Source organism: Lutra lutra, chromosome 10, assembly GCF_902655055.1.
Source record: "Lutra lutra chromosome 10, mLutLut1.2, whole genome shotgun sequence".
Classification (NCBI taxonomy): domain Eukaryota; kingdom Metazoa; phylum Chordata; class Mammalia; order Carnivora; family Mustelidae; genus Lutra; species Lutra lutra.
This window is the reverse complement of record NC_062287.1, coordinates 107,246,587-107,267,847: the sequence shown is the minus strand read 5'-3', so window position 1 is coordinate 107,267,847 and position 21,261 is coordinate 107,246,587. Positions and strand designations below refer to the sequence as shown.

Sequence of the window (21,261 nt, the reverse complement as noted above, 5' to 3'; positions counted from 1 at the left end):
CCACTTCGCTGACAGTGGGCACAGGGAAGCCACAGGGCAAGTCTCAGAGGACAGCAAATGGGACACCTGAGAGAAAGTCCCCTGTGTCCTGCCAGGGAGGCTCAGTTCAACTCCGCTGACATTCACAGAGTGCCTCCTCCACCAACGCTGGCAATGACCCTGTCTGGACTCTACAAGGTCCCCGTCTGAGGGGGCAGGCAAATCCCCAAAGAGATCTCCTAATGGAAGAATTTGTTGTCTAAAGCCACTAAAATGCCCCACCCTTTGTTCTCTCCTCTTGGACAGACCCACAGTCCCCTGGTGTCCGGTCCAGCCCAGCTGGAGACAGCTGGGCAGAAATCAGAAATGTCACTGGACAGAATCAGTCCCTCCCCCTCCCACCTCCTCCTGCCCAGCTTCCACCTCTCCTTGGCCCTCACGTTCCAGGCTGGCCACAGGCCTTGCTCCCGCCAAGGCTTGAAAAGCCTGTGGTGGAGTTGCCAGCCCAGCTCCACTCCAGGGTCTAGCTGCGGGACCTCCTCACCCTCAGCCTCTCCATTCACCTCTGTCCTTCTCAAGCCTCAGTGTGTCCATCTGCCAGATGGGTGTAACTATCCCTGCCTCACCTACCTGTCTCCCGGGTCGGCCGTAACGATACAAATAAAATGAAATCAGAAACTAGCGAGGTTCCCACCCCTGCCCCGCTCTTGGGGGTAGGGGGTTGTGCCAAGCACGGCGGGCATCCCGGGGAGAGAGGGGACTACAACTCCCGTCCGGCTCCGGGGCCGCGGGCGTCTCCAGCCCCCTCTCCCTGAGCTAAGGGAGAGGCAGTCGCTGTCCCAAGGAGGCGAGGGAAGCTGAACTGCCCCGGTCATCCCCTACCTAGGCTAGGGGCCGGCGAAGGGCCCGGTAGGGCTGGGCCTGGGGCCGCGCAGAGATCTAGGCAGCCTTCCCGGCCAGTACGGAAAGACCCCCCTGTCCAGCCCAGCCAGGAGTTTACTCTTCGGGGCCCGCCCCCCCACTTCCTGGCTGAGGTTTGGCCCCGCCCCCGCGCGCCTCCGCCCTCCCACCTTCACGTCCAGTCGCGTCTCCCATTGGCCGGAGCTCACCTGCCCGTCCGTCGAGGGGCGGGGCAGAGGGCGGGGCGCGGCGCCCAGGTGTGGGCGCGCAGGCGGCAGCGGAGGAAGGTGACAGCGGGGAGGGCGGGAGGGGTGGGGGGAGGACTCGCGGACGACCCGCGGACCGACAGACGGACGGGCCGACGGGCCGGCATGCAAGCGGCCTGGCTCTAGCCCGGGCGTGGGGCTCTGGCCGCAGCCATGGAGCGGCGGCTGCGCGCGCTGGAGCGGCTGGCGCGGGGCGAGGCCGGCGGTGGCCCCGGGCTCGACGGCCTCCTGGATCTGCTGCTGGGACTGCACCACGAGCTCAGCAGCGCCCCCCTCCGGCGGGAGCGCAACGTGGCGCAGTTCCTGAGCTGGGGTGAGTGACTCGGGCGGGACCGAGGTGGGGCGGCCCTAGGGACACCGCGCCGAGACCCTCTCCCTCCCGCGCCCTGCGCCCACAGACCCTCCCGCGGGGAGCGGCACCCCGACGAGCTCCCCGCTTAGAGCCCGCACTGGCCCTGACATGTGCCACTGGACCCCTTGGGCCCTCTCGGCTGCACACCTTACCCTCCCTCAGACTCACACACACACTCCTTCCCATGCACAGAAGCTGGCGCGTGTTCACAATACACAACTTACGCAGACACACACAAGCTTGGTCCCAAGTGTAGACCTCAGACTCGTGTCCACAACACATACGCTACAGAATCGGGTCAAGGACTCCTCACTCACCCGTCATACTTCATGACCCTGGAGAGCAAACAGGCACACACGCAGACCCGTATGTCTCACGCACTGACACACACACTTTTTCAGTCTCCCACATACCACACGGACATGCTGAGATCCTCACAGCTCAAAGAGAGATCCGGAGAGCCCCACACTTCGCCCTGAACGCCACCCCAGCCGCACTGGCTGTTACACACTTGCCTACTTCTACTCACAGATCCATGGGGATTGCACACTTGCACATTCCTACGCACACACGCGCGCACACACACACACACACACACACACAAACACGTCCATCTCATGGCATACAAGGCCACCCCAAACTGGACACAGGAACCAACCTCGGGCCCTTTCCCTGTGCAGGTCGCTGGCCAGGCTTCCTGAGGTCTATTCCCCAGGGCGGGGGTGGGGGGACCCGGCTGGAGGTGGGTCTGCACCCCTTCCTAGTTGACTCCTCTGAGTCACCGGAAGTGGGTGACCCAGAGCAGCGGTCAACCCAGTGTGGGGACAAGCCTGGCACCAGCCCTGGGCCTCCCTGGTTATGCCTGGCCAGGCCGTGGTGGGGGGAGGGCATGGGGCCTGGCCGGGAGGGTGGGGTGAGGCCAGTGTTTGCCCAGTGTGTGACTAGCGTTCTGGGCACTCCTTAGCTCTGGGTAGGCACAAGGCCTGGCCTGGTTGGGGGCCCACAAGACAGTCCAGTGAGCTGGCCCCGAGCCCAGCCCTTTCCTCCAGGGTGAGGACAGCTAGGAAGCCCCTGCTTCTGGTGCCTGCCACTCTCCCTGGGACTTCTGCGCCTTACTCCTGTGTATCTGACCGCATTGTCACCACCTGCTGTGACGCCCACGCACGTGTGTGTATGTGTGTGTGTGTGTGTGTGTGTATTTGCACATACATGTGCTCCTCCCTGCCAGACTCTAGCATCTCTGCCTAGGACCCCAGCATGGGGGCCTGTCTGTTGACATCTCCCGAGGTAACCCAGCAGGGCGGTGACTCACTCTGCTCCTGCTCCAACTTGTCCCCGCTCCTGCCCAGAGCCCCCATCCCCTGTGGCAAGGCAAGAGGACTGGGCAGTTTGTCCTGGGGACCTTGATCCTCCCGACTGTGGGCCCTGGGTTTTGGTTCTTGTCTGGCTGACAGGTAGCCACCCTGGCCTCAGTCCCCCCCCCCGGATGCCTGTGGCTGCTTCCCAGCTGCACACACAGACCTGGGAAAGAGACAATTAATTTCTGTAATGAGGTTTGCACACCACCCCTGCTGCGGGGGTTCTGCCTGATCAACCTGTGGAGCAGCTCTCTGTCCCACCCACAGACCCGCCCAGCCGGCAGGGAGTTTACCTGCCGGCAGGGGAAACTGAGGCAGGGAGCCAGACTGCAGCTGACCCCAGCCCCACCAGCCATTCTTGCCTCCCTGGGTTTCCAGGCTCCGACCTCCTCCCTAGGCCTGTGGCTTCTCAGGGCCCGGAAAGGGCCCGGGCGCGGCTGGAGATGTCCCTCCAGGGAGTGTCGGGGGCTGGGAGAAGAGGGGCTTCTTGCCTGGGTGAAAGCCGAGTCCAGAGAGGGAGGCAGGGCCTAGAGTTGTAGGGCTGGTCAGGCCCGGAGGAGATCTTGAGGGTTCACGCCCTCGGGTGCCAGCGTCAGGCGCCAGGGAAGGGTTTCTGGCTCTGTTTTTAAGTCTTGTGAGAACGTGGGCAGACCTATTTATGCCTCCAGACCGAGAAGGCCCCACATGGGGCACACAAAGCCTGTCCTCCCAGAGCCCTGCAGAACCAACGTGTGACCTGTCCTCTGGGGCTGCCCCAGGCCTCCCTCCCAGCCAGGTACCTCTGTGCCTGTAGGGTCCCAAGACCAGGGCTCCCAGCTCCCAGGGCCAGGGAAGCCTCTCCGGGGACAAGGAATGTCGTCTGTCCAGTTTCCCAAGACAGGCCCGGGCCTGGTCCTGCCAGGTGCCAAGAGCTGTGAGCTGAGGGTGGGACTGGTGTATCCCCTTCCTCCCCAGGGTGACCTGGTCAGCCAGGGTCAGCCCCAGACTGGGAAGGACTACAAGTTCCATCGGCCCCTGGGACCAAGACTGCCTAGAGTCAGGGAACCCTGGATTTCAGGAGGTCTGGGGGCCAGGTGGTCAGCAAAGCCCACCTTCCGTGCTTCTTACTCCACGACTGAGGCAGGGGTGGTGCAGCCCCTCTCAGCAACTTGACCAGAGACTCCCCGCTCCGGGGAGGCCATCCCTGCCCTGGCCTCGTGGGGGTCGCAGCTCCTGCTTCTCCCAGGCAAGAGACGGAGCCGGGGCCCTCCCCTTGGGGTCCCTGAGCTCTGCTCTGTGTCCCCTCAGCCAGCCCCTTCGTAGCGAAGGTAAAAGAGCTAAGGCTGCAGAGAGATGACTTCGAGATCTTGAAGGTGATCGGCCGAGGGGCCTTCGGGGAGGTGAGCGCAAGGCATGGGATAGGTGGGGAGAGGGTTTGCACCCGGGCAGAGCTGATCCTGGTGCTCCCTGTGGCCTCAGGTCGCCGTGGTGAGGCAGAGGGACAGCGGGCAGATTTTTGCCATGAAAATGCTGCACAAGTGGGAGATGCTGAAGAGGGCTGAGGTCAGTTTGGGCTCTGACGGGACTGGGGCATCCTACCAATGGGCAAGGGGTGGGGACGGGTGTGCTGCCACTGGGGTGTACAGGGCATACCGGGGAAGGGGCAGGCGATGCTGCTGAGCGCGCCTCCCCCATTGCTTCCCCATGATAAGCCTTTCTTAGAAGCTAACATAGTTCCCATTTTCCTTACGATAACACTGAGGCCCAGAGCCATAGAGCACAGGCCCCGGCTCACACAGGCAACCTCGTTCTGAGCTCCCAGACTTACTGATTCTTCCTCCATCCCCTGAGCTGGTGAGGAGGGTTTCCTGGGCCCTGATCCCACCGTCCCCCCCCCCCCCCCGCCCCACTCCCCAAAACTGCTGCAGACTGCCTGTTTCCGGGAGGAGCGGGACGTTCTGGTGAAGGGGGACAGCCGCTGGGTGACCGCTCTGCATTACGCCTTCCAAGATGACGAGTACCTGGTGAGGGGACTCAGCCAGGTTGGGGGGTGTTGCCTGGGGACGAAGGAGATGCTGGGTCCGAGGAGAGAGAGACCCCTCCTGCGGGAACCTTGAGGCTTCCGCTCCCTACCACCTGCTGGGCCTCCTATGCTCTGGCTGGAAGCTAGTGACCCCAGAGCTGCTGGGAGACGCTCATGCCTTCCCAGAACACCTCAGGACCATGGGGAGGTGGGCAAAAGCCAGGGCCCCAAAACAGTTACCCCTACTGTCTGATTCTTGGCTACCCCCTTCCACCACCATCTAGTACCTGGTGATGGACTACTATGCTGGGGGGGACCTCCTCACTCTGTTGAGCCGCTTTGAAGACCGCCTCCCGCCCGAGCTGGCCCAGTTCTACCTGGCTGAGATGGTGCTGGCCATCCACTCTTTGCACCAGCTGGGCTACGTCCACAGGTAGGGCCCCCAGCCCATCCGCTGACTGCCCTGGGGACGGCTGCCAGTGGTTGAGTGCTCAGCACATGCCAAGCCCTATGCTGGCGGCTTTGTACATGTGACGCCTTTGAGTCCTCCCACCAAAACCCTGTGTGATGGGGGCCTGCCCTTGTCCCCAGGTGAGAAAGTCAGGGCTTAGCTTGGGTTTAGCTAGCAGTCTGCACTGGGGCAGTCTGACTCCCGCGTCCCCCACGGTGGGCCCTGCTCCCTCCAGGGATCATCTTTACGGGTCCTTCTTCCCAGTCTAACCAGCTTCTCCCTTCTTGGGAGTCAGGAGGCCTCGTCACCAGCCTCCACCACCCCCCGACCCTCTGTACACATGCGTACACACTGTTCCTGTGTGCTCGCGGACATACATGTGAGCAGATACACGCCAGCGTGCGTGTGCCCACGTACTCCCATCCAGGCACGTGCCTGCACACACCCCTGCACACACAGCTCAAGCCCTTCCCTTCCCCTGCGCTCCCTCAGGGATGTCAAGCCGGACAATGTCCTGCTGGACATGAACGGTCACATCCGCTTGGCTGACTTCGGCTCATGTCTCCGGCTCAACAACAGCGGCATGGTAAGGCCCCAGGGTGAGGGCAGGGGCCCCCGGCGCGCAGAGCTCCTGGGGCAGGAAGGACTGGGTCGAGGCCCCAGGTGGGGTCACTGGGCCAGTGGGAGTGTCAGGGCCAGACCCGGGGGATCTGGTTAGGAGCCAGCAGGCCTAGCCAAGCCCAAGGCTATCCTCATGGTGTCGTCACCCCTCCACCCACCCCACCCCACCCCACACAGGTGGACTCGTCAGTGGCGGTGGGGACACCGGACTACATCTCCCCTGAGATCCTGCAGGCCATGGAGGAGGGCAAGGGCCACTACGGCCCACAGTGTGACTGGTGGTCTCTGGGCGTCTGTGCCTACGAGCTGCTCTTCGGGGAGACGCCCTTCTATGCTGAATCCCTCGTGGAAACCTACGGCAAGATCATGAACCACGAGGTCTGGCTGCCGGGAGGGCGGCAGGAGTCCTAAGCCCCCACGGCTGGGATGTCCGTGGGCGGGGGTGGGGTCCGGGACAACCACCTGCACCCTCCCTCCCCCTGGCCTACAGGATCACCTGCAGTTTCCCTCGGACACGCCCGACGTGCCCGCCACTGCCCGGGACCTGATCCGCCAGCTGCTGTGCCGCCAAGAGGACCGGCTGGGCCGTGGGGGGCTGGATGACTTCCGGAACCACCCCTTCTTTGAGGGCGTGGACTGGGAGCGCCTGGCAACCAGCACGGCCCCCTACATCCCTGAGCTTCGTGGGCCCGTGGACACCTCCAACTTCGACGTGGATGACGACACCCTCAACCATCCGGTGAGTAGTGGGTCCCGCTGCAGGACCTTGCTGGCTGTGGGAAGCCCCCAGAAGTTCTCCAGAGGATCACGGGCATTACGGTTCACCTGTGCTGTGATGGGTTGTAACGAGTGAAGGTCTTTGGACCTCAAGTGTCATCCTATTAACTGGATGTCTTGTGAGGAAGAACTCTCAGTGGCATCTGGGAGGCCATGGCCATGAGGACTCGTGGGGGTTGTGGTCTGCTTAGGTGGGGACCATGTCACCCTCCTCGGTTCCATCTGAGCAGGAGGAGGTCGGCATTCCCGGTCCCAGGGCAGTCTCCAGGTTTTGAACCTCAGCCTGGAGAGGGGCCTGTGGAGTGTGACACTCCTTCCCCTCCTTCTGCAGGGAACCCTCCCACCACCCTCCCATGGGGCCTTCTCTGGCCACCACCTGCCATTCGTGGGTTTCACCTACACCTCGGGAAGGTGAGTCTAGACCTCACATACCTAGTGGGAGGCCTGGCCTGGAGGACACTGTGCATGTGGGCCACTAGGACCCCAGGAAAGAGGTTGAACGGCCTACCCGGTGACTGTCCGAGTCTGGGAGCGTACTCTGAGCTCTTGAGGAGACAAGTCCAAATTCTGGTGGAGCCATGCCGATGCCCCGTCTGGGTCCCATCCCAGCGTCTGGCCCTTAGAGGACCCTCCACGCAGGCTGAGAGGGTCCCGGACTCAGAACCAGAGACCTAGAGCTGGAAGGGCCCCTCCCAGTCCCTGAGCCGCACGTTATTGCCTCTTGATGCCCATTCTACACTGGGCCAGGCGACCTAGATCATTCGAGGGGCTGGCCTGGGACGGCGGCGGCGGTGAGGAGGCACTTGGAGGTGCCAGCAAACGGATCCAGCCTGCACTCTGAGCGCCACCGTGTGCCAGGGATGGGGCCAGCTGGCCCCGATCACCGCGTCCTCATGCCAGTCCCTCGAAGAGGGCCTTGAGGAAACTGAGGCTCAGATATGTTAGGTGACTAGTCAAGTTCAAGCGGCTTCTTAGGTCCAGGGCTGGGGCTTGAACCTGGGTCTGGGGGATCTTGGGGCACGGCCCTGCCCACTGGGATCCCGGGGGCGGGGTCTGGTCCAGTCTGGTCTGTTTCTGCCAGCACAGAGCCCAGGGCTGGGTCCGGAGCTGGCACGCAGAGGGTATTTCTTGGATGAATGGATGAGTGGATGAGGGAAGGTGGAGGGGCACTGCAAGGGGTGGGGTTTCTGCCACCAAATGTCATCCTGCTCTCCCCAGTCCGGACCCTGAGAGCAGCTCCGAGCAGTGGGCCGGCCTCGAGCGGCAGCTCCGTTGTCTAGAGCAAGAGAAGATGGAGCTGAGCCGGAAGCTCCAAGGTACTGGGGAGCCAGCCGGGCCGGGGTTGGCTGGGGGGGGTCTGACCCGGAAGCTACTGTTGGACTAGCTACTCACCAACCGGTGCCCACCTCCTGCCCCACAGAGGCCCTGCAGTTCTCCTCAGACCACCGGGAGCTGGAGAGGCTACGGAAGGAAGTGCAGACCCTACAGGGCAGGCTGTCAGGTATCCCGCGTCCCCGCCCCCCTGCCCCCTGATCTCTTCCCCCCATCCTCACCCCAGAGGCTGAGCGGTGTAACTGGCGCCCCTGGGTCCAGCCTGGATTCCAGTCCTGCCCCGACTCTGGACACGAGGTGTGATCTTAGGGAAATATTTTAAAATCTCTGAGCCTACACATAGGAGATGAGCCAAGAAGACCCACTTTCTTGGGCTGGGGTGAAGGTTTTGGGAGATGCCGCACATGGAGTGGCTGAGGCCATCAGTATGCAAGGGCCTCATGACCATTCCTGGCAGAGACGCCGAGGGACAGCAAGGCCCAGACAGACGGTGGGAGCCCGGGCCAGGACGGCGAGCTACGGCAGGAGCGAGACCGGCTCATCCGGGTGAGGGCCTGGTGCGGTGGGGGAGCGGCCCAGGGCTCTGTGCTCAGGAGGTCCGTGCCCTGACTCCAGGCCTTGCCCTCCCCATCCGCTCTCTGGGCCCCCAGGAGCTGGCTGAGGCTCAGGCGGGGCTGCGGGCGCAGACTCAGGAGCTACGCAGAGCCCAGGAGCGGCAGGAGGAGCTGCTCCAGAGGCTGCGGGAGGCCCAGGAGAGAGAGGCAGCCACAGCCAGCCAGACCCAGACCCTGAGCTCCCAGCTGGAGGAAGCCCAGGAGAGCGGCAGAAAGGTGTGTGATAGGGACAGGTGGGGACTGCCGCTATCACACACACACACACACACACACACACACACACACACACACACACCTTGGGGCTGGAAGAAGCCCTGGGAGCTTTGGGCTTGGTGGTGGCAACACCGAACGCCTTTGCACCCCCACTGTGGATGCCCGAGGCCCGAGCGAGGGGATGCGTTGGCGGGGACACCCGGCTGGAGGGTCACTGCCTGCATTCCTGCCATGGCTGGCAGGGCCCAGAGAGTGTAGCAAGGCAGGGGAGCGGCTTGGTGTGGACATAGTCAGCAGTGGCTGTCCCCATGCCTCCTCGTCACAGTTGCAGGCCCAAGTGGCTACCCTCTGCCGGGAGGTGACACAGCTCCAGAGACAGAGGGAGCAAAGTCTTGAGAAGGACTCTTTCCGGGTCAAGGTAGTGAGGTCTAACCTCTTCCAAGGGGCACTTCTGCCTGGGTCCCTGGGGCGCGGTGGGCCATAGCTCCTCAGGCCCCTGCCCTAACCTGTCTCTGTGTCCCCAAGACTATCCACACTGCCTCTGAGACCAATGGCACGGGGCTGCCGGAGGCTGGGCCTCAGGAAGCGCAGCTGAGGAAGGAGGTGGCAGCCCTGCGCGTGCAGCTAGAGCAGGCCCGTGGCCACGCGTGAGTTGGGCTGCTGGGGTTGGGGGAGCGGAGGGGGCCTGTGCTGGGAGTCATCGGGCCATCTTGGCTTCCCCAGGCTGAGTGGGAAGGAGGAGGCTCTGTGCCGGCTACAAGAAGAGAACCGGAGGCTGAGCCTCGAGCAGGAGCGGGTGAGCATGGCAGATGGAGGGTGGACAGACTGACGGGCAGCGGGACAGAGGTGGGGAGCTAGCCGGGGGGATGGTCCGAGCTGCCAGGGTCCTAGAGCAGGCGGTCTCCCCAGCCCGGTAGCACCCACAGCTGGCAGGTGAGCTATGGTGGGTAAACTAGGGTGGACACGGATGGGGCTCGAGGGTGCTGGGACCCCCGGGGACTGACCCTTTTCCTGCCTGGTCCCCAGCTGGTGGAAGAGCTGGAACGGGAGCAGCAGAGCAAGCAGCAGCTGGAGGGTGAACGGCGGGAGACGGAGAGCAACTGGGAGGCCCAAATCGCTGACATCCTTAGCTGGTGGGAGCCAAGGGGGTAGTGGGGAGGGGCTGGGCCCAGGTGGGGCTGAGGGTCCAGGCCATGACCCTGAACCCCCTTTGCCATCAGGGTGAACGACGAGAAGGTCTCAAGGGGCTACCTGCAGGCCCTGGCCACCAAGATGGCCGAGGAGCTGGAGTCCTTGCGGAACGTGGGCACCCAGATGCTCCCTGCCCGGCCACTGGTGAGCACCTGCGAACACCCTGGGGGGCGGTGTCCCAGGAGCCTCCCTCGGCAGGCAAGGACATTAAGCTCTTGGAAGATCGGTGACTTGCCTGAGCTCGCAGCAGGCCAATGGCCAGTCTAGGGCTTTGAGTCTGGCCAGGTGGCGTGGACGGCAGTGTGCTCAGGTGGGAGGGGCCTCTGAGGCAGCCAGGCCCCCGGGAGGCATCTTACACCGGCGCCCCCTGGCCACCAGGACCACCAGTGGAAGGCTCGGCGGCTGCAGAAGATGGAGGCGTCGGCCAGGCTGGAGCTGCAGTCGGCGCTGGAGGCCGAGATCCGGGCCAAGCAGAGCCTGCAGGAGCAGCTCACGCAGATGCAGGAGGCCCAGCTGCAGGCCGAGAGGTGAGAGCATGGGCAGGCCCCGCCAAGGGGCCTCGGGACTTCTGCGGAGGCCCCTCACGAGCCCTCTGCCGCCTGTCTCCCAGCCGACTGCAGGAGGCCCAGAAGCAGAATCAGGGCCTGCAGCAGGAGCTGGCTGCCCTGCGAGAGGAGCTGGCGGCCCGCGGCCCAGGAGGTGAGTGCTCCCGTGGCCCCCGGGAGCAGGTGTCCCCACGGCCCCAGGGTGGGGTGGGTGAGTGCTCCCACAGCCCAGAGGTGGGTGCTCCCGCAGCGCAAGGGGTGAGTGCTTGTCTGCCTGCCTGTCCTGGAGTGAGGCCTCCGGCTCCAGCCTCATGGGGACTGAGGGGGGTCCACGACGGCCTTACAGGACTGTGGAGACAAGTCCAGACTCTGCTGCTTACCCCACCGTTACCCGGAACTTAGAGAACGCCTGCTGTATGCGTACCCACCACAGCCTGCCGTCCTTGCTCCATTTCACTGAGGTGGAAACTGAGGCACTGTCTGGCCGCCCCCAGTTCCTCAGGAGCGAGCGTTAGGGCTGGACCAGGGCCCCACCCCCAGTGACCTGTGCTCTCTGTTTGCAGACACGAAGCCCTCAAACTCCCTGATTCCCTTCCTGTCCCTCCGGAGCTTAGAGGTGAGAACTGTGTGCAGCAGGGCCGGTTGGAGGGAGCGCTGGGGAGCACAAGCGCCGTGACTTCCCCTCTCATCTCACTGCCCAGGAGTCCACCAAGGACACTGGCCTCTCAGGAGAGGCCCCGAGGCCCGGTGTGGAGCCAGAGCTGAGGCCAGAGGGCCGCCGCAGCCTGCGCCTAGGGGTGAGGACAGGCGTGAGTCCCGCGTTTCGGGGGCTGGGCCCCCACCGGCTGCCTGTGCCCTCCTCACCCATCCACTTGCCTCCCCCGTAGGCCGTGTTCCCCAAAGCGCCTGCTGCTCCCAGCGCCCCTGCTGAAGGTCCTCCAGCAAAGGTCAGCACCCGGAGGGGTGGAGTGGGGTGGGGGCACCAAGCCATTCTGCCAGGTCCCTGCCTGGGTCCCTCCCCAGGCATCACGGCTGGCAGACTCCACAGGGGACGGGGGCAGTGAGTTTGAGCTCCGTGATGGGCTCACTGGGGCTGGGTTCACACTGCCGAGGCTCGTTCCCTGGTTCCACCGGACGCCTCCGGGTGGCTTCGGGGATGGGACACAGGGTCCTGGGAGGCCACGGTCAGCTGTGGGTAACAGGTGTGTCCCGCCTCCCCAGCCTGGTTCACATGCGCTGCGACCCCGGACCTTTCCGTCCCCTACCAAGTGTCTCCGCTGCACCTCGTTGATGCTGGGCCTGGGCCGCCAGGGCCTGGGCTGTGATGGTGAGACCCCACCCCGCTCCACCTGCTCGCCCCGCTCCTGTCCCTGGGTGGAGGGAATGAGACGGCCCTAATCCGGACGCACCCCAGTTTTCTTGCTGCTCCATTTCGCGCTCTCTTTTTTTTTTTCTCACGTGATGGGGGAATTGGTGACCGTTCAGAGTCCTGGTTCCAGGCTGTCCCCATCCAGCTTCACACCACTGGCTTCTGCTTTCCCCACAGCCTGTGGCTACTTCTGTCACTCGTCATGTGCCCCCCAAGCCCCGCCCTGCCCCGTGCCCCCTGACCTCCTCCGCACAGCCCTGGGAGTGCACCCAGAAACGGGCACGGGCACAGCCTACGAGGGCTTCCTGTCGGTGAGCTGGGTCTGGCCAGGGAGAGGGAGGCCAGCGCGGGTAGGCTAAGAGCCCGGCGGGCCCTCCCATGCCTGCCGTTCCCGCCACCCCTGCAGGTGCCACGGCCCTCAGGCGTCCGGCGCGGCTGGCAGCGCGTGTTTGCTGCCCTCAGCGACTCCCGCCTGCTCCTCTTTGACGCCCCTGACCCACGGCTCAGCCCGACCAGCGGGGCCCTCCTGCAGGCCCTGGATCTGAGGTGGGTACCAGGCAGGGGTGGTGGGAGTGAAGGGCTGCAGGGGTTGGGGGGGAGGCAGCCAGGGGCCCTATAACTTCTGACCAGCTCCATGGACTTCCCCAGGGACCCCCAGTTCTCAGCCACCCCGGTCCTGGCCTCTGATGTCATCCATGCCCAGTCCAGGGACCTGCCATGCATTTTTAGGGTGAGTGCCAGGCGGGTTGGGCCAGGCCGCCGTCCGCCTCTGCATGGCCCTGCTCCAGCCACGCTTCTCTGTGTCCTTCTCCGTGGCTGCCCTCTTCACCGCCCCTGCCCCCACCACCCCATCACCTCCACAGGCACAGCTACTGTAGCCTCCATCCCACAGTGCAGCACGCTTTCTGTGAAGCTGGCCGTGTCCTCCTTTAGGATCCTTCTGTGGCTTCCTATCACCTCAGGGTGCTCCTGAGTGTGGCCTTGAGTCCTCCCATTTCTGACCCTGCAGGCCTCCCCAGCCTCCCTCTGGAGCCTCTCTCTGCTCTGAACACAGCTTGCTTTCTCCAGTTCCAAAAGTGCCCTGTAACCACGGACCCTTCCCATCCCGTTTCCTCTGCTCGGCCCAGGCAACCCCTGAGCCTCTCCCCAGCCTGGACCATTCCCGGTTACTCCACTCACCCTCTGGGCTCCAGCGGAAATGTTTCTTCCCCGAAGAGGTCATCCTTTCCTCTCAGCCTGCTGGATGTTCCCACAATGCCCCGTCCCTCCCCACCATGGCACTGGCTCAGGGCTCTGGCCTTGGTGTGCCGGTCTGACCGTCCTACCTGGCAAATCACCTGCTGGAAGACAGCTTCCAGCCGGGCGCCTGACTGCTCCCGATGGTGTTAAGAGGCGTCGACCCGGGGAGGGAGGGGATGGCCGACCGTCAGTCCACAGCCCTCCAGCCTGGGCCCCTGCCCGCAGGTGACGGCCTCCCAGCTGACCGTGCCCCCTGCCGTGTGCACCGTGCTGCTGCTGGCCGAGAGCGAGGCCGAGAGGGCGCGCTGGCTGCAGGTGCTGGGCGAGCTGCAGCGCTTGCTGCTGGACACGAGGCCAAGGCCAAGGCCTGTGTATGCGCTGAAGGAAGCCTATGACAACGGGCTGCCACTGCTGCCCCACGCGCTCTGCGCCGCCATCATCGGTGAGCCACACGGCTCTGGGGAGGAGCCTGGGCCTGTCGGGAGGGTTCCTGTCTGGTCACTGCCTGGTCCCTGCTGGGTCCCTATAGCCACAGGCTGCAGACTCTCCACATTATGTCCGTGACCCTCCCCCAGGCGTGGCTGTGTGGGCAGCCCGGAGCCAGGGGCCGGGGGCTTGGCTTCTGCCACTCCATTTCTCTGTGCCTCAGAGTTTCTGCTTTTCTCAAAGCATCTTAAGTGAGTGAAAAGAGCAGAGGCTTTAGCAAGAGACGAATAAGGGCTCCCGTCCTGGCTTTCTTACCGGCAACAGGGAGACCACGGGGGAGCCTCACACTGCCCTCTCTGGGGCCACTGTGTTCGTCCAGGAACCTGGGGCTCAGCGGGACCTCCATGAAGAAGTGAGGGAGCAGTGCCTCCTGGCTTCCCTAGGCAGCTGGCCTTGGCCCTGAGCCAGCCCCTGCCCTGGAGACCTGGGGCCACCCCCTACACTCAGAGTGGGCACCCCGGGAGAGACTGTGCGGCTCCTCCAGGGCCCCTGTGTCCACTGGTCACTGGGGGGACAAGGGCACTGGCTGAGCAGGGACTACTGTGAGCGGGGCACTCATGGGCAGCTCTGGGAGAAAGGACCCCTTGTCCCCACTTTACTTCAGGAAGAGACAAGCCTCTGAGAGGTGACAGGACTTATGCAATTCCCACAACTTGGGGTGGGGGCCTCTCACTCTGCCCCTGGCCCTTGTGGGCCTTCCCCCGGCCCCCCATAGAGCCAGCCCAGACTTTGAGAAGGGTCCGGTGACTCAGGGACAGCGGGCTCGCCGTCCCCATGTCCTCAGGAGAAGCTGAGGCTTAGCAAGGACGGGCAGGCTGCCTCATCTGCAGCTACCGATGGGCTCCCTGAGCCCTGATTCTCTCCCTCCCACTACCAGACCAGGACCGGCTCGCTCTGGGCACCGAGGAGGGCCTCTTTGTAATCCACCTGCACAGCAACGGTATGTGCCAGGCGGGGCGGGGGTAGGCCTGGGTGGGGGTCAGCCCCAGGGGCCGGGGGAGGATGGGCACGGCTGCTGACACTCTCCTCTGCCAACCCTGAAGACATCTTCCAGGTGGGCGAGTGCCGGCGGGTGCAGCGGCTGGCGGTGAGCCCCGCGGCGGGCCTTCTGGTCGTGCTGTGCGGCCGAGGCCCCAGCGTGCGCCTCTTCGCCCTGGCCAAGCTGGAGAGCGCGGAGGTGGTGGGTGCCAAGATCCCCGAGTCTCGAGGCTGCCAGGCGCTGGCAGCCGGGCGCATCCTGCAGGCCCGCACTCCTGTGCTCTGTGTAGCTGTCAAGCGCCAGGTGCTCTGCTACCAGCTGGGCCCGGGCCCAGGGCCCTGGCAGCGGCGCATCCGGGAGCTGCAGGCACCAGCACCTGTGCAGAGCCTGGGGCTGCTGGGCGACCGGCTGTGCGTGGGAGCCGCTGGTGCCTTTGCCCTCTACCCGCTGCTCAATGAGGCTGCGCCCTTAGCGCTAGGGGCTGGTCTGGTGCCCGAGGAGCTGCCACCGTCCCGTGGGGGCCTAGGTGAGGCACTGGGCGCCGTGGAGCTCAGCCTCAGTGAGTTCCTGCTGCTCTTCACCACCGCGGGGGTCTATGTGGACAGCGCCGGCCGCAAGTCTCGCATCCACGAGCTGCTGTGGCCAGCAGTGCCCACGGGCTGGGGTAAGGCCTGCTGAGGGCCAGGCTGCGGAGGGTCCTCCTGCCTGACCACACCCTGCTTTGCCCTCGGTGGACCGCACCAGATCTTCCTCTCCTGGGCCTCTCTGCTCGTGCTCTTCCCCTCGCCTAAACTGTTTTTCTTGTACCTGGCAAACTCTTAACAACCAAGTCCAGCCCCGATGCCGGCTCAGGGCCTGGGGCTGGTAGGCTCTCCGTAAATGACCACCACGACTTCTGTCATTGTCATTACTGCTCTCACGTTCCCCGCCCTGCCTTCCCCCATTTCTGGTCCTTTGTTCCTTTTTGCTCCCCTACCTGTGTATGCAGACCTCAGCCCTACTGCTCTTTGTACCTTCTTGTAATAACTGGTTTGGTACGGTGGGGGTCTTGTGGAATTGGCTGGGGCTGGGTTCTTCATCACATCCTGCACCCAGCCCAGGGAAGCACATCCTAGGGGCTATGAATGTTTGGAGGAATTAATGAGTGAATGAATGAATGAATGAATGAACGGGGCAGTGGAGAAGTCCAAGACATGCACAGGTAGCTGCGAGATGGCGTTGGGCTAAAAGACAGGGACACAGCTCCCTTCACAAGCAGAGGCTTTTCTGGGGTTGGGCCTGTGGGTTGGGTGTAGCACAGACTTCCTCTGTAGGAGTTGGAATCAGGCTGCCCAGGGCTAATTCCCAGCTCTCACTCACCACTGGGTGACCTTGGCCACTACTCAGCTCTGAGGTTCCATTGCGTCATCTGTAACTTTGGGATGATAACGCGACCTGCCCAGAGTTGTTTAAGAAATGAAGGAGAAAAAGTCTGCCAAGTGGTGGGAACTATGCCTGGCATGCCACTTAGTGAGTGCTCCAAGACTGTAATCTGATTTCTTCTGGATGTTGGGTGGGGCGAGCTGGAGTCTTCAGAAGGACCTTCGGTGGGGCGTGGAAGTTACTGTGCAGTGGCAGGACCCAGGGGGTGTTCCCCGGGCCGCGGCGGAGGAGACGAGGGCACAGAGGTGCCTGGCTTGCAGGGGCTGCACAGCACGTCTCCTGCCCCGCAGGCTATGCAGCCCCCTACCTGACAGTGTTCAGCGAGAACTCCATCGATGTGTTTGATGTAAGGAAAGCAGAATGGGTCCAGACGGTGCCACTCAAGAAGGTGAGGGCCTGCCCAGACCCCTGGCCCTGGACTGGGGTGCAGTCGGGGAGCGCGGCTGACCTCTGTGCCTGCTGCCTCAGGTGCGACCCCTAAACCCGGAGGGCTCCCTGTTCCTCTTTGGCACGGAGAAGGTCCGCCTGACCTACCTCAGGAACCGGCTGGCAGGTGAGAAGTGCGTGTGCAAGACAGTACGGAGTGTGTGCGTTCACCTGTGCATGTGTGACGCTGGGCTCCAGCGGACGGGGGCCCTGGGCACTTGGGAGCACCGTCCGGCCCTCTGCTCCTCCCACAGAGAAGGACGAGTTTGACATCCCCGACCTCACTGACAACAGCCGACGCCAGCTGTTCCGCACCAAGAGCAAGCGCCACTTCTTCTTCCGCGTGTCGGAAGAGCAGCGACAGCAGCGGCGCAGGTACGCCTGCGCGATGCGGCAGCTGGGCGGGGCCTCCCGGGCTTGGGGGCGGGGCGAAACCCAGGCCCGTCCCAGGGGCGGGTCCGTTTGGGGAGAGGGTCGGGGTGAAGGAGCTCCCCCTTTCCTATATCCCCTTCCCCCCATATCCCTCCACCCGCAGGGAGATGCTGAAGGACCCCTTTGTGCGCTCCAAGCTCATCTCGCCGCCCACCAACTTCAACCACCTGGTGCACGTGGGCCCCATGGACGGGAAGCCCGGCACCAGGGACCTGCCCCGGGTGAGTTCTCCGGAGCCAATCACAAGCCGCCGTGCTGAAGCTCAGCCAATCACCGGCCTTCCCGACCCGCTTGAGCCTCTGCTTACCTGGGACCCGAGACCTCAGCCTGTCCAGGCGGGGGTCCCCACTGCTACTGCTTCACCGCCCGGTCCCAGCCCTTCTGCACTGCCCCCCAACAGGCTCCAGAAGGGAAGGGCCGAGGCACGCGCAGCTCCGGCCCGCAGCGTCCCCACAGCTTCTCAGAGGCTTCGCGGCGCCCAGCCTCCGTGGGCAGTGACGGGCTTTCTGGAGACACGGATGCCAGTAAGGACAACCCCCCTGCTTCCACTGCCTTCATTCGCTCCCCCAAGTTTCCACCCGCTTTGGACCCCTCATATTTGACCTTGGATTTCTGTGTCCCTCCCCACCCCCACCCTACCATCCTGCTCCTGGAGCAGTGAAGAGGAAGCCTTGGACATCTCTGTCCAGCGAGTCCGTGTCCTGCCCCCAGGGATCTCTGAGCCCCGCAGACTCCCTGATACAGGTGAGCTGGTGGGGTTTTCTCCTCCCCTGTAAAAGCACAGGCAGTTCTGTTCTGTGCTGGGACCTGAAGCCAGAGAACAAGCTGGGCCCATCCCTGCCCTGGATACTAAGAGAGACCGACTGGCCCCACAGTGGGCCCCAACAGAGGCCTCGAGGCAGGTCACCCTAGGTGGGAATCTTGGCCCTCACTGTCCCAGGGTGTGTGCCCTGGGCGAGATGTCCGGCCTCCCTTTCACCTATAAAATGAAGTTATTGTGAGATTGTTCTAGAAGTGATAGCTGTACGAGGCGATGATGACTACAGCAGGGTACCTGACACATGGGGAGAAGTCACAGAAGGGGAACTCTTCAGAGGCCCAACCTGGGGTGGAGGATCAGAGGAGAGTCCGCTCTGGCTGGGCACAGGGGAAGGCATAAGAGCTGGGAAGGCTCCTTCACTGCCACCCCCACGGGAGCCACGCCAGGCCACTCAGAGCCCTGGGACTTGCCATATTCTTTCACACCTTCAGGCTCTTGCCCCTGGCGTCCCCCCGGCTGTGAATGCTCTCTCATTAACGTCCAGGCCACTCTCAAGGCTCTCCACTAATATCACTACCTGGCAGCCACCAGCCTCCCTAGGACCCGGGCCCTGCTCCGCATCCCTCCTTGTCAATCCTTCTGTGCTATGGTTTTCCTCTGATGCCAGTCCTCCTCCCTCTACTGTGGGCTCCCCGATAGTGAGGGTCAAGTTTGGCTTCTGCCTAGAGAAAAGCGTGTTTGCTGACTGATGAAGAATTGAGTAAATGAACAAAGGGGCTTTGATTTGGGCTCCAGGGTTAAGTAGGAGTTACCCAGGGCTTTTTCTCCTATAGTCCTATTCCCACCTCACATCTGGCCGCCTCCAAGGGCCCTGATGCAGCAGGTGATGGGTCTTGGAAGGCCTGTGGGGGGCACTGGTCTGGTGAGGAGAGAGTCTTTCCTTCTGTTTCCCCCTCCAGGTGTCAGAACGGCCCCGGAGCCTCCCCCCAGCCCCTGAATCAGAGGGCTCCCCTTGACACTCTCTGGCAGAGCCCACCCCGATCCCAGGACCAAGAGACAGAAATGAGCAAAGAGCTTGAGGAATGCCATGCTCCGGCTGGCCGGGGATGTGTGCAACTTCGGACTCAGGGAGGGCCTGGGTCGGAGAGCGACTTGGAAGCTGGTCTGGGTACCCAGGACCCCGGGGGCCTGACTCCCAGCCCTTATCCTGCCTTTCCCCTCTGCTCCCAGCCCCTGTCTGTGCTAGCTATGGGAATAGAATGGCCCCCTTTCTGCCCTGGGGGCCCATCTGCCCTGGAGTCCTAGGGGCAATTGTGCCAAAGCTCTCCTTTTCAGTGCCAAGCCTTAGAAAGCCTACAAGCAAGAGTCAGGATGAGGGATAGAGAAGGACTGGGCCTTGGGAGCAATGGTGGGGTCTTGGCTGTGGACTGTCTACACTGTAGGTGAGGCCAAGTTGGGGTGTATCACAGTATCTGCTCAGGGTCGACGTAGGAAAGTCTGATCCAAAGGAAAGGAGAATGGGGCGCCTGGCTGGCTCAGTCAGTAGAGCATACAACTCTTGATCTCAGGGTTGCAAGTTCAAGCCCCATGTTGGGTATAGAGATTACTTAAAAATTTAAAAAAAAAATTTTTTTTTCAAAGGGAAGGAGAATAGACAGGAACAGAGAGAATGTAGGTGAAGGAGGATGTAGGCGAAGGAAGTAGGAGAAGGTAGGGGAAGGAAAGGAAGTGAAAGAGGCTATATTAGTGACTGGCAGGAGCGGGGAGGCACCCAGAGGAGGACGGGGATAAAGGAGGAGCAGTAAAGAGCAGCAGAGAGCCGAGGGGGGCCGGGAGGAGAACACTACTAATAGGGGCCTTTCTCTCTGGGGAGGAGCTCAGCGGGGTTGGAAACAGAGAGGGGCCCTGTGAACCAACTGACCTTGTATCTAATCCGCCCAGGGGAGATCACTCCTAGACAGGGACAGGATGGGGAGGGTATTTATAAAGGCTACTTGGTGGGAGATGGCACCTGATGGGGGCCGCTGGAGGGTCTCCGGGCACACTCTGGCCCCTCCCAGAAAGGGGGGGGTGGTCCTTTCTCTCAAAGCTTCAACCACCTGTGTATTAGGGGATCATAGGAGGCATTTTATTATTGATCATAGTCATTATTATTGTTATTATATTACTATTTTTATTAAACTTCCCTCTACTGACAAGTTGGGGGCAAAATAAGTATTTATCTCTTCAAACGCCATATTCCCAGGAGGGACTGACCCTGATGCTCTGTGAGGCAGTTGGAAACCAATAAAGATGACTTTTTAAGCTGCTGGCCTCCCTGCCTGGATCTGTCTTCCTGGGGCTCAGAAATTGGGGTGGCGGGGAGGGATCAAAGATGGAGGGAGGGGACGCCTGGGTGGCTCAGTGGGTTAAGCCGCTGCCTTCGGCTCGGGTCATGATCTCAGGGTCCTGGGATCGAGCCCCGCATCGGGCTCTCTGCTCAGCAGGGAGCCTGCTTCCTCCTCTCTCTCTGCCTGCGTCTCTGCCTACTTGTGATCTCTCTCTGTCAAATAAATAAATAAAATCTTAAAAAAAAAAAAAGATGGAGGGAGGAACGGGGATGTCAGGGAGAGTTAAAGAATTGAGTTCTCTCCCCCATACTTCCAGGAATCAGATGACACATGCCAATGGGGGTGAGGACAGTTCAACAGCAAAGGGACGGTTTACAGAAATGCGGGCAGTGTTCATGGAACCTGTCAAGGAGAGGCAGGGCTCCTGAGCGCTAGCCTCCTGGGAAGCTGTCAGCACCCGCAGGCGGGAAGAGACGGCGGTGTCACCTGATAGAAGCTGTGGCTCTCAGTCAAACTTGGCAGTGGCTGAGCAGAAAGGCAGCCAGCCCAGGAGCGCATTCCTCATACTTGCTTCCACCTCCCGCCTCCCTCTGTCCAAACACAAGCAGCAGCCAGAGGACCGTAGAGCTTGGTCCCCGCAGCTCGCAGTAAGCCTTGGGGGCACAGAGCTGGGTGGAGCGAGGTGGACGGGGATCTGCGGGGCACACCTTCGGCGCCAGCGCCCTGTTGCCCCACCCAGGCTGGTAGGCGTGGGAGGGTTCTCATTGTTCTCAGCTCTAGGGTCCATGACTGAGCAGGACCCAGGCCTGAGGTGCACAGGGAGGGAGGATACGGCCTGTGCCCCTGGGATCAGGAAAGGCCTGGGGAGGGGCGCCTGGGTGGCTCAGTGGGTTAAGCCTCTGCCTTCGGCTGAGGTCATGATCTCGGGGTCCTGGGATCGAGCCCCACATCGGGCTCTCTGCGCGGCGGGGAGCCTGCTTCCCCCTCTCTCTCTGCCTGTCTCTCTGCCTACTTGTGATCTCTCTCTCTCTCTCTGTCAAATAAATAAATAAATAAAAATCTCAGGGGGAAAAAAAAAGAGAAAGGCCTGGGGAGCTGAGGACTATGCCCTGAGACGCATGGCCAGCCCTAAACCGGGGACAGTACCAAGAAGGGGCCCCAGTGTCACATCTGGCTGGGAATGGGAGTTGGAGGGTGCCCTGGGAATTCCAGCCTTG

At 62.6% G+C, this 21,261-nt stretch overlaps 1 protein-coding gene across 4 annotated transcripts; it reads left to right on the top strand.

Annotated features, from left to right (window-relative positions):
* Positions 1-1,132: 1,132 nt before the first annotated feature.
* On the top strand, positions 1,133-20,018 carry CDC42BPG (CDC42 binding protein kinase gamma). Of its 4 annotated transcripts, none has more exons than XM_047692843.1 (37): positions 1,133-1,458; positions 4,143-4,234; positions 4,314-4,397; positions 4,763-4,858; positions 5,142-5,290; positions 5,801-5,894; positions 6,107-6,307; positions 6,420-6,668; positions 7,038-7,117; positions 7,925-8,022; positions 8,127-8,207; positions 8,496-8,584; positions 8,689-8,868; positions 9,191-9,283; positions 9,391-9,512; positions 9,589-9,661; positions 9,892-9,998; positions 10,086-10,200; positions 10,435-10,583; positions 10,667-10,755; positions 11,165-11,217; positions 11,303-11,398; positions 11,489-11,548; positions 11,823-11,928; positions 12,148-12,281; positions 12,377-12,516; positions 12,619-12,700; positions 13,435-13,651; positions 14,573-14,635; positions 14,739-15,338; positions 16,387-16,484; positions 16,565-16,649; positions 16,777-16,897; positions 17,058-17,175; positions 17,355-17,478; positions 17,610-17,698; positions 18,674-20,018. In XM_047692843.1, exons 1-37 carry the CDS (start codon positions 1,299-1,301, stop codon positions 18,728-18,730), a joined length of 4,644 nt encoding a protein of 1,547 aa, XP_047548799.1. In that variant the 5' UTR covers positions 1,133-1,298; the 3' UTR covers positions 18,731-20,018. The 4 variants fall into 4 exon arrangements, with proteins under 4 accessions (XP_047548799.1, XP_047548798.1, XP_047548801.1 ...); XM_047692842.1 differs by having other exon boundaries at positions 11,300-11,398; XM_047692845.1 differs by having other exon boundaries at positions 1,135-1,458; positions 17,613-17,698.
* The last annotated feature ends 1,243 nt before the right edge of the window (positions 20,019-21,261 follow it).